We start from the raw sequence: 24,744 nt of genomic DNA, 5'->3' as shown, positions 1-24,744 counted from the left end.
GAAGGGCTATTCATATCAAGAAATGAACAGAGGGCAGAGGATCCCCCTGGGAGAAAAGGGATCCGGCTCCAATTCCCTCCCTGTGACGTTCAAAGTCACTGCAATCTATCTGATGGCCTGGAGCGGGGCCCTGAGAGCCCATCCCAGCCCAGCGCTCTAGTGCCAGGTATGCCCAGAGCATAAGACCCCAAGAGCCAGAGCGGGCGGCTGCGTTGGGAAAGAGAGAAATGGCTGTGTCGGCAGTGCTAGCATTCCTCCTGCTGGTCACCCAGCAGGTGCAGTCCTGGAGGCAGAGCCTCTCCATCTGGTGTGTCATGTCCACAGACAGGCGACCACAGCATCACCAGACATGGTTCTGAACCCAGTGGCTTCTGACATTGGCCAACAGTGCCCCCTGGTGTGAAGTCTGGGAAAGGCGCTCGCTTCATGAGTGGTCTCCCACTTGGCCTGACAGGACAGGTCAAGGGCAATGGTGATTTTCTACAACTGCGACAGCTAACAAAACATACAGGAAGGAAACTGAAATGGGAAGCCTGACAAAATATTTGTATAATTTATACCAATTTATAAATACTTTAGGTGCCCACCAACTCCAAGAGAACAGACAAACAAGCTTGGGATTTAGAACCCACACCCTCACGCCTACCAGGTGAAATTCAATCCTGCCCAGTCATCAAATAGCCGGGTCACTGGAGCTCAGATGGAGGGGAAAGAGGCGCTCCCCTCCCACCTCCAGGAAGCCCTGTGGCCCCAGCTGCTGGTCTTAATGGCCTATGGGGGTCTGGGGAACACTGGAAGAGGAGCCTCTGGAAAGGACTGGACTTCCTGATCTTTGGGAAGGGCGGACTTGGACTCAGAGTCATCATAATTTGGGGGTTAAAGGAAAAGAGGCCTCAGGTACAGGCTGGTGAGGTCTCACACACTGGGTGGGTCTCTAGGCACTGGGTTGGGGACCCCCAGCCAGGGCTGACCCTCTCCCGGAGGAAGGAAGCAGGGCCCAGCAGGTGTTTTCAGGGCAGGCCCAGGCCAGGGTGGGGATCCCCAACCCACTATGACCTCTTCCTCCCTGGTGCCATTCAAACTGCATAAAGCTCTGGGATTAGGCAGGACCAGAGCCATCTGCCGCCATGTCACAGATGTGGAAACCAAGGGTCAGTGAGAAATGACAGGCCCAAGGTCAGACAGTGAGACTCAGAGACAGGCATTGAAACGTGGCCTCCTGACTCCCAGGCCAGTGCTCTGGCCATAGGCCTGGCCAGCTGGGCCCAGGCACCAGGGGCAAGTATGCTGCCCCCAGGTGGGGCTGGACCCGCCCAGAGCAGAATGCCTGGGGACAGAGAGCAACACGCTGCCCTCTGGGCCTGGAGAAGGCATGGAGGTGGAAAAGGCCCCCTGGAGGTGACAGTGGCCTCTGGTGTCCAGCAGCTGGCCTGCCATCTTCTCGAGGGGAAGCCAGGGCCTCCGGCTACAGGCAGCCAGAGAAGCTGGGGGCTCCAGGCCAGGAGGTCCAGACAGTCCAGACTATTGCATCATCTGGGAGGAGCTGAATGCCTCCATCTCTGCCTTTGAGCGGCGCCTCCGGGAGCAGAACCACAGGAAGAGGAAGAAACCTGCACGCAAAAGACTTGTTAGTGGAAGCATCGCAGGAACAGCGTGGGGCCTCCTCCAAAATCCAGGCATCTCCTTGGTTGGGGTAAGTGGGGCCTCCCTGAGGCCCAGCAGTAATTCTCACAAGTCCTTCCTGTTGGAGGCCAGAAGGGACCGGGCGTAGGAGCTGGAGGACCAGCCACCGCTAGCCCATAGGCTGCCTTTGTGCAAATTACAAGGTGGCGCCCCTTCCTATGGGCGGGCGTAGCCCCAAGCCAGCTTGTCAGGGCCCAGATTTCAGCCCCTGACTCACTCCCTCGACCTGGAGCCCTTCAGTAGTAAACCTGTAGCAGCTGTATGCTACCCCCCTGGGCTTTCCTCCACGTCAACCACAGGCCCTACCGTAGAGCGAATTGAAGGTGGTGAAGAGGAAGAGCTGGGGCAGCAGGAAGACACCAAAGGAGAAGAAGGCCAAGGTCCAGGTGGTGCCCAGCAGCACGGTGAGGCCCAGCACGGTGACGGTATCCCAGCAGGCCCGCGGGCCCAGCGCCTTCTCCCGCGCCCGCAGTCTGTGCAGGACCCGTAGCGCCCAGGCCAGCACCACCAGGTTGAAAAGGGATGTGAGGCCACCAGAGCCCATGACCAGGACACCGTGCACCCAGGGGTTCCGTACCCAGCATCTGCAGGGGAGGGGTGAAGCGCTGGGGTTGGTGTGGCTCCCAAGGCTGGTGGCAGGGAAGCCACGGTCTCCTGGGCCTCTGGACTGCCTCTTGAACCCAGTCCGGTCTTCCGGCTCAGACCCATCATTTCTTGCCTGACTGCACACGTGGTAAAGTCCTGGGCTCAGCTTTCCAGCCAGGCCACCAGGTAGGACACACCTGCCACCTCAGCCCCCTGCCTGAAGCCCCTGCATGCCTCCTTTACCCTCCTTTACCCACCTGAAAACTCTTTCCTCCCTTGAACATCTAACCCTTCCCCCTTCCACGGCCAGCCCAACTGTCAACTTATAAGGTAGTGATTGCATCATTGGTCCATGGTCCTCTTTCCTGGAAACTTCTCCTTCCACCCACCACATGATTATCACCACCTCATCCCCATCTTCGTGCAACGGCACCAGGAGCCCCTCCCCACCTGGACTGGGCCACCGGCCCTTCCCTGAGCTGCTGCAACTCGAAGCTTGGTGGAGGGGCGCTCTCCATGTGTGGACTGAGGAGCCGGGGGTGCAGCAGGAAAACTCCACCAAGGGCAGAGGAAAGATCAGAGAGATACCTGACAGTGGCCCCAGCCCTGGTCCTAGACCCTCCGTGAGGTCTTCACTCCCTTTGCTTCCCCCAAACACCTTCAAGGCAGGTGCTGCCTTTTACCCCATCAGGTCACGTGATTTCCGTGAATCAGCCATACGATCCTCATGGTGACCCTATGAGGCTTAGAAACGCACACCTGCCTAAGGTGGGACTTGAAGCCCCGTGGTCTAAGCACAGAGCCTGTGCCCCTAACTGTCACGATCACCTGCTCGGGCTCCTGTCACTGCAGTCACAGAGTCCTTGAACATTATTTTGGGGGTTCATCCAAGTGGATGAGTGTGGTGCTGGATCATTCCTTTTCACTGCCAGATGACCGTCTGGCAGGGGAGGCTCTATCGCATTTATTAATCCGGTGTCCTGTCAGTGGGCATTGGAGTTATTTTCAAGGTTTTTAAAAACTGCTGTTAAAGAAGATGTGGTACACACACACACACACACACACACACACACACATACACACATAAACACAATGGAATATTATTCAGTCATAAAAAGAAGGAAGAACCAAGATGGCGGAGTAGAAGGACGTGCTCTCACTCCCTCTTGCGAGAGCACCAGAATCACAACTGGCTGCTGGACAATCATTGACAGGAAGACCCTGGACTTCACCAAGGAGGATACCCCACGTCCCAGGACAGAGGAGAAGCCACAGTGAGACGGTAGGAGGGGCGCAATCAGAGTAAAATCAAATCCCATAACTGCTGGGTGGGTGACTCACAGACTGGCGAACACTTATACCACAGAAGTCCACCCACTGGAGTGAAGGTTCTGAGCCCCACGTCAGGCTTCCCAACCTGGGGGTCCTGCAACGGGAGGAGGAATTCCTAGAGAATCAGACTTTGAAGCCTAGTGGGAATTGATTGCAGGACTTCTACAGGACTGGGGGAAACAGAGACCCCACTCTTGGAGGGCACACACAAAGTAGTGTGCGCATCGGGACCCAGGGGAAGGAGCAGTGACCCCGGGGGAGACTGAACCAGACCTACCTGCTGGTGTTGGGGGGTCTCCTGCAGAGGCAGGGTGTGGCTCTGTTTCACCGTGGGGACAAGGACACTGGCAGCGGAGGTTCTGGGAAGTGCTCCTTGGCGTGAGCCCTCCCAGAGTCTGCCATTAACCCCACCAAAGAGCCCAGGTAGGCTCCAGTGTTGGGTTGCCTCAGGCAAAACAGGGAGGGAACCCAGCCCCACCCATCAACAGTCAAGTGGATTAAAGTTTTACTGAGCTCTGACCGCCAGAGCAACAGTCAGCTCTACCCACCACCAGAGCCTCCCATCAAGCCTCTTAGATAGCCTCAACCACCAGAGGGCAGACAGCAGAAGCAAGAAAAACTACAATCCTGCAGCCTGTGGACCAAAAACCACAGTTACAGAAAGATAGACAAGATGAAAAAGCAGAGGGCTATGTACCAGACGAAGGAACAAGACAAAACCCCAGAAAAACAACTAAATGAAGTGGAGATAGGCAACCTTCCAGAAAAAGAATTCAGAATAATGATAGTGAAGATGATCCAGGACCTCGGAATAAGAATAGAGGCAAAGATTGAGAAGATGCAAGAAATGATTAACAAATACCTAGAAGAATTAAAGAACAAACAAACAGAGATGAACAATACAATAACTGAAATGAAAACTACACTAGAAGGAATCAATAGCAGAATAACTGAGGCAGAAGAACGGATAAGTGACCTGGAAGACAGAATGGTGGAATTCACTGCTGCGGAACAGACTAAAGAAAAAAGCATGAAAAGAAATGAAGACAGCCTAAGAGACCTCTGGGACAACATTAAATGCAACAACATTCGCATTATAGGGGTCCCAGAAGGAGAAGAGAGAGAGAAAGGACCAGAGAAAATATTTGAAGAGATTATAGTCGAAAACTTCCCTAACATGGGAAAGGAAATAGCCACCCAAGTCCAGGAAGCGCAGAGAGTCCCATACAGGATAAACCCAAGGAGAAACACGCCGAGACACATAGTAATCAAAGTGGCAAAAATTAAAGACAAAGAAAAATTATTGAAAGCAGCAAGGGAAAAACGACAAATAACATACAAGGGAACTCCCATAAGGTTAACAGCTGATTTCTCAGCAGAAACTCTACAAGCCAGAAGGGAGTGGCATGATATACTTAAAGTGATGAAAGGGAAGAACCTACAACCAAGATTACTCTACCCGGCAAGGATCTCATTTAGATTTTTTTTTTAATTTATTTATTTTATTATTTCATTTTTGGCTGTGTTGTGTCTTTGTTGCTGTGCACGGGCTTTTCTCTAGTGGAGGCGAGCAGGGGCTACTCTTCGTTGTGGTGCACGCGCTTCTCATTGCAGTGGCTTCTCGTTGCAAAGCACAGGCTCTAGGCATGCAGGCTTCAGTAGTTGCAGCACGCAGGCTCAGTAGTTGTGGCTTGCAAGCTCTAGAGCGCAGGCTCAGCAGGCGCAGTAGTTGTGGCGCACGGGCTTAGTTGCTCCGCGGCATGTGGGATCTTCCTGGACCAGGGCTTGAACCCATGTCCCCTGCATTGGCAGGCGGATTCTTAACCACTGCGCCACCAGGGAAGCCCCCTCATTTAGATTTGATGGAGAAATCAAAAGCTTTACAGACAAGCAAAAGCTACGAGAATTCAGCACCACCAAACCAGCTCTACAACAAATGCTAAAGGAACTTCTCTAAGTGGGAAACACAAGAGAAGAAAAGGACCTACAAAAACAAACCCAAAACAATTAAGAAAATGGTCATAGGAACATACATATCGATAATTACCTTAAACGTGAATGGATTAAATGCCCCAACCAAAAGACATAGACTGTCTGAATGGATGCAAAAACAAGACCCATATATATGCTGTCTACAAGAGACCCACTTTAGACCTAGGGACACATACAGACTGAAAGTGAGGGGATGGAAAAAGATATTCCATGCAAATGGAAATCAAAAGAAAGCTGGAGTAGCTATACTCATATCAGATAAAATAGACTTTAAAATAAAGAATGTTACAAGAGACAAGGAAGGACACTACATAATGATCAAGGGATCAATCCAAGAAGAAGATATAACAATTATAAATATATATGCACCCAACACAGGAGCACCTCAATACATAAGGCAACTGCTAACAGCTCTAAAAGAGGAAATCGACAGTAACACAATAATAGTGGGGGACTTTAACACCTCACTTACACCAATGGACAGATCATCCAAAATGAAAATAAATAAGGAAACAGAAGCTTTAAATGACACAATAGACCAGTTAGATTTAATTGATAGATATAGGACATTCCATCCAAAAACAGCAGATTACACGTTCTTCTCAACTGCGCACGGAACATTCTCCAGGATAGATCACATCTTGGGTCACAAATCAAGCCTCAGTAAATTTAAGAAAATTGAAATCATATCAAGCATCTTTTCTGACCACAATGCTATGAGATTAGAAATGAATTACAGGGAAAAAAACGTAAAAAAGACAAACACATGGAGGCTAAACAATACGTTACTAAATAACCAAGAAATCACTGAAGAAATCAGAGAGGAAATCAAAAAATACCTAGAGACAAATGACAATGAAAACACGACGACCCAAAACCTATGGGATGCAGCAAAGGCAGTTCTAAGAGGGAAGTTTATAGCTATACAAGCCTATCTCAAGAAACAAGAAAAATCTCAAGTAAACAATCTAACCTTACACCTAAAGAAACTAGAGAAAGAAGAACAAACAAAACCCAAAGTTAGCAGAAGGAAAGAAATCATAAAGATCAGAGCAGAAATAAATGAAATAGAAACAAAGAAAACAATAGCAAAGATCAATAAAACTAAAAGTTGGTTCTTTGAGAAGATAAACAAAATTGATAAGCCATTAGCCAGACTCATCAAGAAAAAGAGGGACAGGACTCAAATCAATAAAATCAGAAATGAAAAAGGAGAAGTTACAACAGACACCGCAGAAATACAAAGCATCCTAAGAGACTACTACAAGCAACTCTATGCCAATAAAATGGACAACCTGGAAGAAATGGACAAATTCTTAGAAAGGTATAACCCTCCAAGACTGAACCAGGAAGAAACAGAAAATATGAACAGACCAATCACAAGTAATGAAATTGAAACTGTGATTAAAAATCTTCCAACAAACAAAAGTCCAGGACCAGATGGCTTCACAGGTGAATTCTATCAAACATTTAGAGAAGAGCTAACACCTATCCTTCTCAAACTCTTCCAAAAAATTGCAGAGGAAGGAACACTCCCAAACTCATTCTATGAGGCCACCATCACCCTGATACCAAAACCAGACAAAGACACTACAAAAAAAGAAAATTACAGACCAATATCACTGATGAATATAGATGCAAAAATCCTCAACAAAATACTAGCAAACAGAATCCAACAACACATTAAAAGGATCATACACCACGATCAAGTGGGATTTATCCCAGGGATGCAAGGATTCTTCAATATACGCAAATCAATCAATGTGATACACCTTATTAACAAATTGAAGAATAAAAACCATATGATCATCTCAATAGATGCAGAAAAAGCTTTTGACAAAATTCAACACCCATTTATGATAAAAACTCTCCAGAAAGTGGGCATAGAGGGAACCTACCTCAACATAATAAAGGTCATATATGACAAACCCACAGCAAACATCATTCTCAATGTTGAAAAACTGAAAGCATTTCCTCTAAGATCAGGAACGAGACAAGGATGTCCACTCTCACCACTATTATTCAACATAGTTCTGGAAGTCCTAGCCACGGCAATCAGAGAAGAAAAATAAATAAAAGGAATACAAATTGGAAAAGAAGAAGTAAAACTGTCACTGTTTGCAGATGACATGATACTATACATAGAGAATCCTAAAACTGCCACCAGAAAAATGCTAGAGCTAATTAATGAATATGGTAAAGTTGCAGGATACAAAATGAATGCACAGAAATCTCTTGCATTCCTATACACTAATGATGAAAAATCTGAAAGAGAAATTATGGAAACACCCCCATTTACCATTGCAACAAAAAGAATAAAATACCTAGGAATAAACCTACCTAGGGAGACAAAAGACCTGTATGCAGAAAACTATAAGACACTGATGAAAGAAATTAAAGATGATACCAACAGATGAAGAGATATACCATGTTCTTGGATTGGAAGAATCAACATTGTGAAAATGAGTATACTACCCAAAGCAATCTACAGATTCAATGCAATCCCATCCCTATCAAATTACCAATGGCATTTTTTACGGAGCTAGAACAAATCATCTTAAAATTTGTATGGAGTCACAAAAGACCCCGAATAGCCAAAGCAGTCTTGAGGGAAAAAAATGGGGCTGGAGGAATCAGACTCCCTGACTTCAGACTATACTACAAAGCTACAGTAATCAAGACAATATGGTACTGGCACAAAAACAGAAACATAGATCAATGGAACAAGATAGAAAGCCCAGAGATTAACCCACGCACCTATGGTCAACTAATCTATGACAAAGGAGGCAAAGATATACAATGGAGAAAAGACAGTCTCTTCAATAAGTGGTGCTAGGAAAACTGGACAGCTACATGTAAAAGAATGACATTAGAATACTCCCTAACACCATACACAAAAATAAACTCAAAATGGATTAGAGACCTAAATATAAGACTGGACACTATAAAACTCTTAGAGGAAAACATAGGAAGAACACTCTTTGACATAAATCACAGCAAGATCTTTTTTGATCCACCTCCTAGAGTAATGGAAATAAAAACAAAAATAAACAAATGGGACCTAATGAAACTTCAAAGCTTTTGCACAGCAAAGGAAACCATAAACAAGACGAAAAGACAACCCTCAGAATGGGAGAAAATATTTGCAAACGAATCAACGGACAAAGGATTAATCTCCAAAATATATAAACAGCTCATTCAGCTCAATATTAAAGAAACAAACACCCCAATCCAAAAATGGGCAGAAGACCTAAATAGACATTTCTCCAAAGAAGACATACGGACGGCCACGAAGCACATGAAAAGATGCTCAACATCACTAATTATTAGAGAAATGCAAATCAAAACTACAATAAGGTATCACCTCACTCCTGTTAGAATGGGCATCATCAGAAAATCTACAAACAACAAATGCTGGAGAGGGTGTGGAGAAAAGGGAACCCTCTTGCACTGTTGGTGGGAATGTAAATTGATACAGCCACTATGGAGAACAATATGGAGGTTCCTTAAAAAACTAAAAATAGAATTACCATATGACCCAGCAATCCCACTACTGAGCATATACCCAGAGAAAACCGTAATTCAAAAAGACACATGCACCTGAATGTTCATTGCAGCACTATTTACAATAGCCAGGTCATGGAAGCAACCTAAATGCCCATCAACAGACGAATGGATAAAGAGTTGTGGTACATATATACAATGGAATATTACTCAGCCATAAAAAGGAACGAAATTGAGTCATTTGTTGAGAAGTGGATGGATCTAGAGACTGTCATACAGAGTGAAGTAAGTCAGAAGAAGTTGAGACACAGATGTAGAGAATGGACATATGGACACCAAGGGGGGAAAACTGCGGTGGGGTGGGGATGGTGGTGTGCTGAATTGGGCGATTGGGATTGACATGTATACACTGATGTGTATAAAATTGATGCCTAATAAGAACCTGCAGTATAAAAAAACAAACAAACAAAACAACTAATACTAAACTTTCATTGGGTTATTTGTATGGAAATATGTTAATATAAATGTTTCAGACATTACATGAAATTTCTAAAAATCTTATATTTGTATTTGTATGGAAATATGTATGGAAATATGTTAATATAAATGTTTCAGACATTACATGAAATTTCTAAAAATCTTATATGTTCTGGTATAATGTTATAAGTAATAATCCTAGTTATTACTTTAAAATGTATATCTCAGAAATAACTAATTTTCTTGTCAACTGCATTATTATGAACTTTCATCAAATCTTTAACCGTGGTCATTTTTAAGTCTTTTGTCATTTACAGACAGTTCTGGGTGTACTCTGATGCTTTTGCAAATATGTTCCTATAAAAGGGTTTCATCTTCAAGAAATTCATGGAAAAGACTCTGACAAGTACAGGTTTCTGGTAACTGACTGTACTGCTGAACTGAATGAATAAGCATTTTCAGAACTGTAATGAAAAACTGATGAACTCAAAAAAGTGCTAACAAAAGATCAAGATAAAAAAAAAATTTAATTACATGGGACTGAGTGAACTGATGAGGATGAGTATAATTTTTGTGACTTTCTGTCTGAATTTAAAAAAAAAAAAATCCCACAAGGACTCAGAGGCAAAGAATATACAAATCAATTTTCACTGCAAAGTAAAGGAGCTGTTACAGTGGAGGATTACTGGACTGAATGTCAATATTATGACATAGTATGAGTGTGTTTCAGGTTTGGTAATTGCAATCATTGTTGCTTTTGTTGTGGTCATCCATGTACAATGCTTCGTGTCAGTCTATTTATCTCTTGTAAAAATAAAATACAGTGTGTGTGTGTGGAAAAAAAAAAGAAGGAAATCTTGCCATTTTCGACAACATGGATGGACCTTGAGGACATTATGCTAAGCGAAATAAGTCAGACAAAGAAAGACAAATACCCAAATACCGTACTATCTCACTTACTTGTGGAATCTAAAACAAACAAACAAAAAAACAAGTTCATAGATACAGAGAAGAGATTGGTGGTTGCCAGAGGCCAGGGAGTGGGGGACAGGGTGCAAAACGGGTGAAGGGGGTCAAAAGGTGCAAACTTCCAGTTATAAAATAAATAAGTCCTGGGGATGTCATGTACAGCATGGTGACTACAATTAACAATACTGTATTGCATATTTGAAAGTTGCGAAGAGAGTAGATCTTAAAAGTTCTCATCACAAGAAAAATTAATTCTGTATGTATGGTGACAGATGTTAACTAGACTTATTGTCGCGGTCATTTGGCAATATATACAACCAAATCATTATGTTGCACACCTGAGATTAATAAAGTGTTACATGTCAATTATACTTCAATTTAAAAAATAAAACAAAAAATGTAAAGGAATTTTTTAAAAATACATATATACGTAGTAAGGGTTTTTTAAATGCAGTAGAATAAAAGTCACAAAATCCAGGGTGAGAGGGAAGAGGGAGAGGTGAGGAAGACCGGGAAGAAGATGGTTCTTCGGGCGGGAGCTTGCTAACATCCCTGCATTACCGTGCTTCCTGTTCTGTGGAAGCGTCACTGCAGTTCTTTTGCCCATGTCACATATTATACAATAAAAACACACGTTTAAAGAGTCCTAAGTCACACTTCCTCTGAGAAACCACCCCGATGCTCACAGAGAGGAATTAACCCCATCTCAGCCTCACTCTGTGCCCAGAGCCCTCACTTCCCAGAGACTGGGACGGGCAGTGGTTGGGGGCCGGGCTCTGGAGCCAAGTCCCAGCTCTGCCCTCAGCTGGCTGGGTCTCCTTGGGCAGGGCTCTTCAGCCGCCTGTGCCTCGGTTTCCCCAGCTGTAAACAAGGGCTGACAATGGGGCCGGCTCCTTGCTGTGAGGATTCAGAGCCAGCCCTCAGCCGTCCTGAGCTGGTGTCAGCCAGGAGAGGGAAAAGGCCAGACGGCCAACTGCTGGTGATGGGTCTGCAGGGGGTTGTTAAGCTATTCCCTCTATGTTGCCTGTTAGAAACATTTCATCACAAGAAAAAGGTTAATGTCTGAGGGCACGGGAAGGGGCGACAGAGTCTGTCCCCCAGACCGCCTTGGGCCCCCTCGCCACATACACTCTGAGCCCGGTGCCTGGGGTGTCCCAATCCCCACAACACTCTCTTCTCTGACTAGGAGGGTTGGAGGGCTGGCGGTGCCATGCCAGGCCCAGGTCACGGGGAGCCAGAGCCAAGCGCGTGAGCGAAGCACGGAGGTGAGGAGAGAGAAGAGTCAGGCGCAGGCTGAGCTCCACCGCAGGGCCTGAGAGCCAGCGGGGGGGGCTGGCTGCCAGCAGCCAGGGGGCAGAGGCCCCCCTGCCCTGGCCTGGCCTTGGAGGCCCATGTGCTTCCTAGAACTAGCATAGAGAGTGAACCCGTCCTGCAGGAGACCTTGGGGATCCAGCAGAAGGGGCATGGCAAAGCCCCCTGGAAACCACGCCCCGTGTAAGCAGTAGCCCCCTCCCTGCCCTGCAGCCAGTGCCCCGCTTACAAGGCACCCTTTCTAGAGCCCCAGGATCAAGTGGCCCTGCTGCCAGAGCCAGGGAGCCTGCCGCAGCCCTGAGCGCACTCACATGTACGTGCTCTGGAAGCCCGTGCTATTCCCCTGGCTGTCGGAGAGCGGGATCCTGTGGGGTCCGTAAACTGAGCTCTTGACGGCGAGAAGGAGTAGCACCAGGAAGGCTGGGACCCCTGAGGAGTGGGACAGAGGCTCAGTGTCTGTCAGGAGACCCCAGAGATGGGCTGCTCATGGGTTACTGGGGCTGCTACAACAGGATTCTGCTGGGCAAGCAGGGGGCGGGGGAGGGGAGGGAAAGAGATCGCTCTGAGTCCCCAGCCACTGTCATGTGGTCCAGCCTCAGAGCAATTAGCCTGGTGGTCTTAGAGAAGGCTGATATGAATGAGGGCTCTAGGGTAGAATGGTAGCGGCAGTAGTAGTGGTCACACTGGGAGGTGATGGCTGGAAGGTAATGGGAGAGAGGGTTTGGGAACCGGTGAGGAAACAGATAATAAAGAGAGGGGCTATAGGATGGTGATAGAGACGCCGATGATGGTGGTACCAGAGATGGTGGTGAACACAAGGATGAGGATGGTGGAAGTGATGGTGGTATTGGAGGTGGTGATGATAGATGTTTTGGAGGTGGAGGTGGTGATAAGAATAGTCATGTAGGAAGTGGCGGTGGGCACTGGCAGGGATGGTGACCAGTGGTCATGGCAGTGGAGGAGAAAGAGGACAGGAGGGGACGGACGCCCAGTCTGGCTGGAAGCCTCAGGAAGCAAGGGAGAGGGAGACCGTGCTTACCCCAGCCCACGGTACAGAGCTTGAGCACGTATCGGCGGATGTAGATGTTGTAGACGCGCCCAAGTAGGAGGTAGAGGTTGAAGCCTTCAATGGCCATCCAGGCGAGGCAGCTGAGCAGCGCGTAGTGCATGGTGGCAGCCAGTGCCACGCATGCTGAGCCAGGCACGGGGGGCATGGCCAGCACAGGGCTCAGCAGGAAGGCGACATTGAGGAGCAGCACCGAGGCGTGCAAGTTCATGTGGATGCATGTAATGGAATCACTCTGCTTCCTGCGGGTGGGAGCGTGGCCCTCTGTGACCAGGACGTCACCAGGCAGCGCTACCCCCTGGGCTCATAGACACATAATGACCAGGACACAGGTCGAGAGGGGCAGGGACCCAACAACAGCCACACACAAGGAGGCTGGTCTCCTGCTTCCCAGCCTCTGCACTCTGGAAAAGCCCACCTGACTCTGGGGGCCCAAGTAGGAAAGAAGGAGGGGTGCTGAGCAGCAGTGGGTGGGCAGGCCCAGCATGAGGGCAGGGGAATACCTGTCATGGAGGTGCAGCAGGACCGTGAGCAGCGAGGCCACAATGGAGATGCTGCAGCCCACCAGGGAGATGTATGTGAGAGGCGCCAGCAGCTCTGCAGGGACCGGGGCCGGAGAGAGTTGCTGTGGGAGGGAAGGGGGGCCAGAAGCATGGAAATGCCCTCCACTGCCTAAATCAAAGAGACCTGCCAAGACCTCAGCTTCAAGCCCCCTACCCTACAGTCCTAGCCGTGGTCCTGACCTGAAAACAGCCACAGCAGACACAGTGGCTTTTCTGCCTCCCAACTCCCATCTCCCCTTCCTCCCCTCCCTCACTCCCACACGTGGGTGGACCCTCCACTTCTCCTACTACGTGTAGTCAGGTGCACCAGGCCTGGTCTATCAGAGCCTTCCCTCCTCCTGCCCACAGTGATTGGTTAAGGGATGGGCATGGGACACACTCTAGGCCTGTGGGACTCAGTCCCATGACTTTGGCTGGCAGAATTGGGTGAGAGAGGTCTCGTTCTACTGACCTGAACCTGGTAGGACATAAAACAGGAAATGTCAGCAGCCATATTATAAGCCCATGGGGACATCCTGTCTGAGAACTAAGCTAACACAAAGCAAGCACAATTGAGAGAGTGAGATAGAGTCCTATCTTGGTGACATTGAGCCCCTAGATCAAGACATGCCTGAAGCCTAACCCAGCCTTTTCAGGAACGTGAACCCATAAGGTTTTTTTTTTGTTTTTTTTTCCCTTAAGCCCATTTGAGTTGGATTTTCTGCCCCCTGCACCGGCTTTTGCCTTTCTCCTCTGTCCTGGATATGGGGCCCTCTGCAGCTCTGACCACCCTCGCCCAGGCTAGATGCACACATACCATGAGAACAGCAAAGTAGGTGAGGTGGTTGCAGCGGCAGAGCACCTGGGAAGGTGAGGGCTGCTCTGTGCGGCAGCCCTCAGTGTTCCAGGCCCCCCAGTGGTGCTTGCTGGCTCCCTCCTTCCAGAAGACACAGGTCACTGTGTAGCCTTCCTAAGGGGAGATGCTGGAATTGGGTGCATCCAAGGGGTGGAGGGGAGGGCCATGGATCAGAGAGAGTCTGGAAATTGTGGGGGCCAAAGGCGACTCAGCTGCACTGTTGTCAACATTTTACCAGGCACTGGCTGGGCTTTGGCATCAGGCAGACCAGATTCCAGCCCCACCTCCACCACGGACTCTGAGAGTGACCTGGGAAAGTCACAGAGGTTCTCTGAGCCTCAGTTTATTCATCTGCAAAATGGGATCATTTATACTCAAGTCACAAGGATGGTGGAATAATCAAAGGCAATGAGAAATCTTGAGTGCCCAGCTCTGGCCAATACAGTAGGTGCTCTATAATCAATGTCCGCTTTCCCCTCCTCCCCATGGGGAACGATGACAGTCCAGACCCATCCCAGTGGGGGAGAGAGAGAGTCGTCTACAGACAACCCTGACGCCAAGCCCTGTGGGTGGAAAGGTGAGGGAAATGAAACAGGCACACCATGGAAGACCATGGAGGGAAAGGCAGAGGAGTCCTGAGAAGGGAAGGGACAACTGGGGCACTGAGGCCTTAGAGGACACATCAGATTTCAACAGAAGTGGAGCAAGGCTATAACAGGGGCAAAAAGCCCAGAAGGATGAAAGGAAAGGACAGAGGAGAAATTGGGAGTGCAGAGCGGTCCTGATGAGGCTGACAGAAGATAGGGCCAGAGTGTAGAGACTCTGGGGCCTTTCGGGAATGCCATCAGGGCTTGTGCCCACCCAGCAGTCCTTCTTCCTTCTTTCGGCAACAATATCTGTAGTTTCCTTGAGGACCCATCCCTCTCCCAATGACAGGTCAGATGAATCCAGCCCAGTCCCTGGGCCATGTGACCCAGGTCTGGCCAATCTACATGTTCCATCCCCCTGGGCACAGTGATGGGTCAGGGATGGACACATGACCCAGCTGGACCTTTAGAATCCGTTATGGGATCCTGGTTTGCACCAGCAAGAAAGAGCCTGCTAAGAAGAGGGGAAGGAGGTCCAGCACTTCAGCTGCCATCTTGCCACAGAGTGGAAAGCCAAGGCAGGAAACCATTGTTGAGAGATGGAGACTGAGCCATTATGGCATCATATCTGTGCCTGAAGCTAGAACAGCCCTGGACATTTCATGCACATGAGCCAATAAGCTGGCTTGAGTTGGTTTTCTATCATGTGCAATTCAAAGAATCCTGACGAATGCAGTATGTAAAAGCTTCTCTCTCATTTCTTTGGCAGGAATTTTCAAAGTATGATAGATTTAAAGCAGCTTGTTTCTAAGATAGTTCCACAAGTCTGGGTTTGATCAAACCAGTGTTCGACAGGACAGCCACAAGGGGGTAGGGGTGGGTTGGAAATGGGGGTGGCCCCAACAATACCAGGCTTTGGTTGTGCCAGAAGCTGATGTTCACCGGCTCACTGAGGTTGCTCACTTGTCCATGGCTCAGCTGGGCGCCCAGAACATAGTTATTGAGCACAGATGAATTGATGTCTTTCTGGAAGGGCAACAGAAGAAGCACTGACTGGAGGGGACATGAGGAGACCCTGGATGAGGTCCAAGAGCCCCCCTTCTCTAACCCCTCCTCCCTGGATGAGAACAAGCAGACTGGCTTTCACTTGTACAACTGCGCCAGCCTCGCAGCCTTTGCGTATGCTGCCCCCTCCACCTGGAACCCTGTCTTCTCACTACCACCACCATCACCTCCCATTTGTTAAATGAATTCCAGCCTCATACCCTCCATGTCACCCTACCCTAACTCACTTTCAAATCCAAGGTTAAAAGGCACCTCCTCCAGAAGCCCTCCAGGACTGCTCATTGGGAACCATCCTGACCCCACCCTGACTCATCCATCCCTTTGAATCTCTATGGTTATAATCAACCTCGAGCTAAAATTAAGTCTCTAAGGTCCCGGTCTAATTGTTGAGATAGAGAGCTCTCTGAGGACAAAGATCTTGTGGCCTACTTGTCTATCTCCCATCTAGGGAGAGGCACACAAACAGTAAATTTCTTAGGTCTCGTTTGCACATTATAATCATGCCTCCCTTCCATTTTGCTAAAACAGAGGCCCAGAGAGGGGCACTGATTGACTGAGGTTGCACAGTAGGCTGGTCCCTGCCCAGAGGCCAGGAGGTGGCATGCATGCCTGCAGTGCCCCCCAGGAAGGAGGCAGCATCCACCCTGCTTGGCCTACCAGCAGGCCCTGACCTGGAAAAAGCGGGTGTTGGAGAAGTAGATGCAGATGAGACTCAGCTCCCTGGAGCGCACCCTGCAGGCATCCCGGGTCAGCTCAGCTGGGAACTGCATGGCGAGTGGGACCTGGGCCTGTGGAGAGCCAAAGACAGGCTGCGCCTGGTGTCCGAAGCCTCCAGACCCACCACAACACCTTCACTGCTCCCCACTCCCGAGGAAGCCCTCCCAGCCTTGCCCCAAGCATTTCCTACCTTGGAGCCTCCACCCACAGAACCCTCTCCTGCCAGGCTGCACCTCCACCCAAACTTCCCGCGATCTCAGGCCTTCCCTTCAGGCCGTTCTGGTCTTGAATTTGGGTTATTTATCCCACCCAACTGGGGCCCTGAAGCTGGAGCATCATCCCCCAGCACCCAGGTATTCAGCAGGAATCATACCAGGGCCCTCAAAGGTGTCCCGTTCCCCTGGCCTCTCCCACGACTGCCTCACACCAGGAACCTGCAAAAGCAGGAAGAGGACGCTGCCCCTGAGGGGCCACAAGCACCCCCTTTCCATCATTCACAGGAAGAACATCAGCCCCATTTTACAGAGGCGGCAACTCACAGCTATTAAGGCAGAGCCCTGATTGGTGGGAAGGTGGGCGATGGACCCTGGGGAGAGTCCAGACCTTAAACCCCTGGAGGACTTCTAGGGTAGAGGCTCTGGCCACCCCCAATCCCTGGCCACCTCTGACCTGGGGGACCTGCTCCAGAGCAGCACTTCTCACTGAGAGACCAGTGAAGTTGCAGCCCAGCTTGAAGGCTAGTGTCTGGATGGTGTGCGTCCGCAAGGTGAGGTTGTGGCCCCCAAAGCTGGCATTGAGTAGCCTCGACTCTAGGCCGTGGATGAGCCTGAAAGTGAGAGAGATGGCCACAGCCCGAGGTAAGGATGGAGGTGAGCGGGGCTCTCCACAGCCTCCCTCATCCCACACCCCTGTCACTCCCACCTCTAGACCTCTGCATACAGTGTTCCTGGCACACTCTTACCTCCCCACCCCACCCATCTCCTTCTCCCATTAACTCTTGTTTGGGTCCCAGTTTGTTGACACCTCCTCCAGGAAGCCTTCCCTGGCAGCTCCCCACTGACTGAAGTGCCCCACAGCCCTGTGCTTCCCTGGTCAGTCATCAGCATTGGACTCTCACCCTGAACTACTAGGCTTTCGGGTCACAGACCCTGGAGAGCCCAGCCCAAGTCTTGGAGCCCCTTCCCAGAAAAATGCATGGAGACCCATGATCCTGCACCTGGTTTCATGGCATCCATGGTTAAGGGCCCCCAACCAGAGAGTAAACTCAATGAGGACAGGGATATGTCTATTCCACATCTCCAGAGCTTGGTGCCGGGCACACAGTAGCTACTCAATAAATGAGTGTTGAATAAATGAATTAACAGTCTACACTGGACCAACCCTGGGCCGTGGATTCAAGGTGCAAGCTGGGAGTGGAGGCACAGCTGACTCTGGGCGGGCGAGGAGGGACACCCAACTCACTCAGCAAAAGAAGTGAGGCTCCGGCTCCTGGCTGCCACCTCCATTCTCTCCATCCAGCGCAGGATTTCTTGGGATGCCTCTGAGAGGAGAGCGTCAGACATCCGCCTCAGCCTCTGTCTGCAGCTGCCCCGCCTCCCGCCCCATGGTCTCTGGGCCTTCCGCCCCAGCCTCCTGCTGCCCCAGGAGGCCTAAGTGCCCCTTTTCAATCTCCCTTGGTTTGAGGCCTCCCCGCTTCACATCACAGCCAGGGATCCAGGCTAGGATGGCTCTTGCAGCTCAGCGGAGCCCTCTTACCCTCTGTTCTGCTCTGAGACATCAAGAGGCACAGGCAGAGGAAAAGGGCCCCGCAGCGATCCATGTCCTGCACCGAGTCTCCTCCAAGAACTGGCTCCCACCCTGGAAAAGGTGCGTGTCTTTGTCACCCCGGTAAAAGAGCCACCTCTAACTCTAGGCATCTGCCATACCCCAAGAATAGGACGTGCAGCGTCTTATTTGAGCCTCACTACTCCTGCATTTCACAGATGAGGAAACCGTGGCTCAGAGAGCAAGGCATCTTGCTTTGCGTGAGGCTGCCTGAAGCCATGTCTCTGTTACTCCAGAATCCTTGGCCATTTGGTAAAGCCTGCCATTTGCAGCTCTGCCTGACACACATCCTCCTCCCCAAAAATTGTATCTCTGGGGGCCTCCCCAGTGCTCTGACCTTACCCAGGGGAACACTGGGAGTTGCTTGTCATTAACCCTGTCCAGCCCTGTCATTCACCCACCATGTGACTTCGGGCAAGAATCTGTCCCTCTCTGATTAAACTGCCAGCAGCAGCAGCTGGGGGAATCCAAAAGTTGGAGCAGAGAAAAAAACGAGAACTAAGAGTTTCAGGAGAAGGCTGGTTTTGACGACAATCGTGGGAGGTCAGAGGCCACCAAGAATCACAACAGCTGGATGACATCAGGAAAACCACTGCCTTTGTCCACAAAGAATTCCCCCAAGGCCCATTTTAAAGTATAATGTGATTTGAACATATTGTTAAGTACTGTATTCAACACTTGCTGTGAAACCTTGTCTTCGTTTTCACTTATTTTTGTGACTGCCAGAATCTATGGCAGCTGTTAGTTATGAATTAAGATGTCAGGTTCAAATTTGTGAAAATAAATCCAATGTTTTGGTTTAAAAAAAAAAAAGAAGAATCTGTCCCTCTCTGCCCTCATTTCCCTCGGTTTTAAAATTAACTAATAGGATGAAGAGTGGTCCCCACTTGCCGCAACTGGAGAAAGCCCTCGCACAGAAACGAAGACTCAACACAGTCATAAATAAATAAAAGAACGTGAATTTCTTTAAAAAAAACAAAACAAAAACAAAAACATGTTTTGGGGGTGGATGAAATGGGTGAAGGGATTCAGTTGTATGGTGACATTTGCTAACCAGACTTATTGTGGTGATCACCTTTTATTAGTGTATACAAAGATTGAATTGTGTCGTACACTTGAAACTAATATGTTATATACCAATTTTAACTCAATAAAAACAAAAACAAACAAAAAAATTAACTAATAGGGACTTCCCTGGTGGCACAGTGATTAAGAATCCGCCTGCCGATGCAGGGGACATGGGTTTGATCCCTGGTCCAGGAAGATCCCACATACCGCAGAGCAACTAGGCCTGTGCACCGCAACTACTGAGCCTGTGCTCTAGAGCCCATGAGCCACAACTACTGAGCCTGCATGTCACAACTACTGAGCCCACATGCCACAACTACTGAAGTCCGCGCAACTAGAGCCCGTGCTCCACAACAAGAAGCCGCTGCAATGAGAAGCCCACACACCGCAAGGAAGAGTAGCCCCCGCTCACCACAACTAGAGAAAGCCCGCGCACAGCAATGAAGACCCAATGCAGCCAAAAATAAATAAATAAATTTATTTTTTAAAAAAGTTAAAATGAACTAATAAACTTCTGCTTAAACATAACAAATTTATGCCTACCTCCTGAAACTCCACTAAAATGAGAGTGAATGAATAAAACAGACACAAAGCCACAAAAGACAGAACAATGGCAAAGAAGACAACAGCAGATGAGAGATATCAGTGAAACTTTGGAGGCCGCAAAGCAGGTGGCCACCTGCTTAAAAAAAAAAAAGTTAGCAGACCATAAGACATTGAACCCAAGCGCTTGCAGTAAGGAGAGGTGAGTACAGCGGGTGGGGGGATCGGGGAGGGGACATGGGGAAGCCAGCTAGGTCAAGCCTCACGACCGTGGAAGCACTTGAGTGCTGGAGGCATCGGGAACCTCTGAAGGTGGGATGAAGGGTGAAGCTAAAAATGGGGGGTTGTTGGTTGTGAGTTTTTAAAATGACCAGCTCGGTCCCAGATCTCCTCTGCCACCTGGAGCATCCAGGAGCCTTCCTCACCACCCTTGCGTCCTCAACCCTACCCTCCAACACAAAGTACACTCCCTGCAGACAGCGCACCAGAGAGAATCTGCGAGGTGCCATTCTGGTACAGGAAAATTAAGCCATATCCCCTCTCCACCTCCTCCTCCAATCAGCTTCCAGAAGACTGCCAGCAGCCAGGCAATGATGCTCCAAGGCAGGAGAAAATTCTTCTCCGAAGAACTGACCATTCTAAGAAAAGTATCCTGTAGCTACTGACATTTTGGTGCTCCTTGATAAAACGGCCAGGACCAAGCTTATGGTGAAGCTTCACCAGTCACCAACCCCTACCAGCCAATTAAGTTGTTTTTTGTGGTTTTTTTTTTTTAACGCACACACATAGTTTATTTATTTTCAATTTATTTTATTTATTTATTCATTCTTGGCTGCATTGGGTCTTCATTGGTGTGCACCAGCTTTCTCTAGTTGCAGCGAGCAGGGGCTTCTCTTTGCAGTGGCTTCTCTTGTTGCAGAGCACAGGCTCTAGGCGCACGGGCATCCGTTGTTGTGGCACGCGGGCTCAGTAGCTCTGGCTCGCTCTAGAGCACAGGCTCAGTAGTTGTGGCTCTTGGGCTCTAGAGCGCAGGCTCAGTAGTTATGGCGCACGGGCTTAGTTGCTCCGTGGCATGTGGGGTCTTCCCGGACCAGGGCTCGATCCCATGTCCCCTGCACTAGCAGGTGGATTCTTAACCACTGCGCCACCAGGGAAGTCCCAGACAATTAAGTTTTTAGTGCTCCACTCTTTTTTGTTGTTGTTGTTGTTATAAATTTATTTATCTATTTTTATTTTTATTTTTGGTTGTGTTGGGTCTTTGTTGCTGCACGCGGGCTTTCTCTAGTTGCGGCGAGCGGGGGCTGCTCTTCGTTGCGGTGCGCGGGCTTCTTGTTGCAGTGGCTTCTCTTGTTGCAGAGCAGGGGCTCTACGCATGCGGGCTTCAGTAGTTGAGGCACAAGGGCTCAGTAGTTGTGGTTCACGGGCTCTAGAGCACAGGCTCAGTAGTTGTGGCACGCGGGCTTAGTTGCTCTGTGGCATGTGGGATCTTCCTGGACCAGGGCTCGAACCCGTGTCCCCTGAATTGGCAGGCGGATTCTTAACCACTGCACCACCAGGGAAGTCCAGCAATTTCTTACAAAACTAAACATGCACCTACCATATGACCCAGCAATCGCACTTTTCGGCATTTATCCCAGAGAAATAAAAGCTCATGTTCACACCAAAACCTGCACATGAGAACTTCATAGCAGCCTTATTCACAATAGCCCCAAATTGGAAACAATTCCAATGTGCCTTCAATGGGTGAATGGTTACACAACCTCAGGTACATCTGTACCATGAACTACAACTCAGCAATTAGAAAAATATACTGTTACACACAACTTGGATAGGTCTCAAGGGAATCATGCTGAGGAAAAAAAAAAGCCAATCTTGAAATGTTGCATACAGTATGATTTGATTTATATGACATTCTTGAAATAACAAAATTATAGAGACGGAGAACAGATTAGTGGTTGCCAACAGTTAGGGATGAGGGGTGTTTCTGTAAAGGAGTAGCACTAGGGAGCCTTGTGGTGATGGGACGGTTTTGTATCTTCATTGTGATGGTGGTTACAAGAACCTACACATCATAAAATTGCATAGAACTAAACACACAGACACACACACACATAAATCAGTGCATAAAAACTGATGAAATTGAATAAAGGCTGTGAATTGTACCAAAGTCAATTTCCTGGTTTTGATATTGTACCTTAGGTGTGAAAGATGTTACCATTGAAGAAGACTGGATGAAACGTACACAAAACCTTTTTTGCAACTTCCTGTGAATTTTTCGTTTTTTCAAAATTAAAAGTTAAAGGAATACAGTACAATGGATTGCCATTTCACTATTAAGAATTATGATGTAAATAGCCACATAGAAGAGGAGTACAGCATATCATTGAGCGGAAAGAGCAGGTTAAAAATAACACATATAGGGGCTTCCCTGGTGGCGCAGTGGTTGAGAATCCGCCTGCCAATGCAGGGGACACGGGTTCGAGCCCTGGTCTGGGAGGATCCCACATGCCGCGGAGCAACTAGGCCCGTGAGCCACAACTACTGAGCCTGCGCGTCTGGAGCCTGTGCGTCTGGAGCCTGTGCTCCGCAACAAGAGAGGCCGCGATAGTGAGAGGCCCACGCACCGCGATGAAGAGTGGCCCCCGCTCGCCGCAACTAGAGAAAGCCCTCGCACAGAAACAAAGACCCAACACAGCCAAAAATAAATAATAAATTTATAAAAAAAAAAACAAAAACACATATAATATAATCACATTTATGGAAAATTATATGCATGTTTAAATCTATGAGGATATCTAGAAGAATGGTCACCAAAATATTAATAATGTTATGGGAGGGGGTTAGTTTCTTTCTTTATGTTTTCTGTATTGTTTGAATTTTCTACAACAAACATGTATTACCTTCACAACAGAAAAGCAAATATTTTAATGCTTAGGATTTTTTAAATATTCCAAATGACTATTTATTGTTATTGAAAAAATAATAGTGACAGATTGCTTATGAGAAACAAAAAGCATGTTGCAAAACAATGTAATCCAATCCTTGTAAAAACTGTACTTTTTATAGATGCAAAATCTGGAAGAAGCACATCAAGGTCACTTCGGTGAGGTGAGATTCTGGGCCTATTTGTTTTGTTCATCTGTGTTTTATAAAGTTACCCCATATGTTATAGTTATCCATTTCCCAATTTTTATTCACTCTTTAGATGGGTTAGAAATTTACATCTTTCAAATATACACAATAAATAAATACAAAATGGTGCAAAAGGCAAAGTATTCCTGCCTCTTGTGTCACCTAACCACTCAGTTCCCAATTAGTCACCCCCAGGTCACCACTGCTATTAGTGTTTGGGCGTCTTTACCAGTTTCTTCATACAAATATAAGCGAATATGAGTTCCCCCATCTTATAAAAAAAAAAAAAGTAGCACACTCTGTATACTTGAAAATAACCTTGGAGAGCTTTCCTGAATAGTACCTAGAGCCTCCACTTTCTCTTTTATATCTGCACAGTGTGATGTTAGGGACAAACCATAATTTACTTAACCAGCCCCCTGTTAATAGTCATTTGTGCTGGTTCCAGTCTTTGGCTCTTACAAACAGCTTGGCTGTGCTTGTACTTGCCTCATTTCCCACATGTGCAAGTTCATCATCTGCCCATTTTGATATTGGGTTAGACTTTTCTTTATCAACTTCTAGAAACTCTTTACATAATAGGAAAATTAGCTCTTTGTCTATTACATGAGTTGCAAGTATCTTTCCTAGTTTGTCTTTTGCCTTTTGACATTACATATGGCTTTTTTTTCCAGGTAGGTCTTTTTTAAATATAAAATTTTTATGTAAAAATTACCAGTGTTTTCTCTTTGGGCTTCTGGATTTTGAGTTTTAGCTAGAAAGACCTTCCTCATTCCAACATTATAAAGGAATTCTCCTAAGTTTCTTCTGGTAATTTTAAGGTTTCATTTTTTTATATTGGAATCTCCAGTCCATTTGCATTGATCCTGGAGTGTGAAATACGGATTCAATTTTGTTTCCTGGTGGTTATCCATCTGTCTTAACACTATTTATTAATATGTGTGTTTATTTTAAAAGAGAATAAAGGGACTTCCCTGGTGGTCCAGTGGGTAAGACTCCGTGCTCCCAATACAGGGGGCCTGGGTTTGATCCCTGGTCAGGGAACTAGATCCCACATGCATGTCACAACTAAGAGTCCGAATGCTGCAACTAAGACCTGGCGCAGCCTAAATAAATAAATAAAATTAAAACATTTTTTAAAAAAAGAATACCTACATTATATTAAAATAAATAAATAAATAAAAGAGAATAAAGACTTCGGAGTCATAGAGTGCTGGGTTCTTATTTATTTGGCTATTAAGTTATTTATTTGGCTGTGTTATCTTGGGCAATTCACTTACCCTCTCAGAACCTAAGCGACTGAAGGAAAAGATTTTGGGGGACAAAGGAAGCCACTGAATGAAACCATTTGCAATGTTTCAGGTGAGAAAACTGAGAACCCGAGAGTGTAGAAAAGACCCCCTCACAGTACGAATGGGGAAACTGAGGCCCAGACAGTGGTGTGGATTTGACCTCCAGGGTCTGGACCCTAAGACGGGGTCCCCAGGCCCT

General features: G+C 47.7%; 1 protein-coding gene across 1 annotated transcript; it reads right to left on the bottom strand.

Moving 5' to 3' along the window:
* Nucleotides 1–589: 589 nt before the first annotated feature.
* ADGRG5 (adhesion G protein-coupled receptor G5) lies at nucleotides 590–18,523 on the bottom strand. The gene is made up of 11 exons (XM_036834250.1): nucleotides 18,442–18,523; nucleotides 18,148–18,226; nucleotides 17,356–17,512; nucleotides 16,641–16,757; nucleotides 15,814–15,930; nucleotides 14,279–14,431; nucleotides 13,423–13,544; nucleotides 12,893–13,161; nucleotides 12,165–12,282; nucleotides 1,990–2,267; nucleotides 590–1,610 (listed from the first exon to the last, which is right to left on the bottom strand). The coding sequence occupies exons 1-11, from the start codon at nucleotides 18,503–18,505 to the stop codon at nucleotides 1,522–1,524; spliced, it is 1,563 nt and encodes a 520-aa protein (XP_036690145.1). The 5' UTR covers nucleotides 18,506–18,523; the 3' UTR covers nucleotides 590–1,521.
* Between the last annotated feature and the right edge of the window lie 6,221 nt (nucleotides 18,524–24,744).

This window comes from Balaenoptera musculus, chromosome 19 (genome assembly GCF_009873245.2).
Source record: "Balaenoptera musculus isolate JJ_BM4_2016_0621 chromosome 19, mBalMus1.pri.v3, whole genome shotgun sequence".
NCBI classification, from domain to species: domain Eukaryota; kingdom Metazoa; phylum Chordata; class Mammalia; order Artiodactyla; family Balaenopteridae; genus Balaenoptera; species Balaenoptera musculus.
Note: the sequence above shows the minus strand (reverse complement) of the source record. Positions and strands in the feature narration are given on the sequence as shown.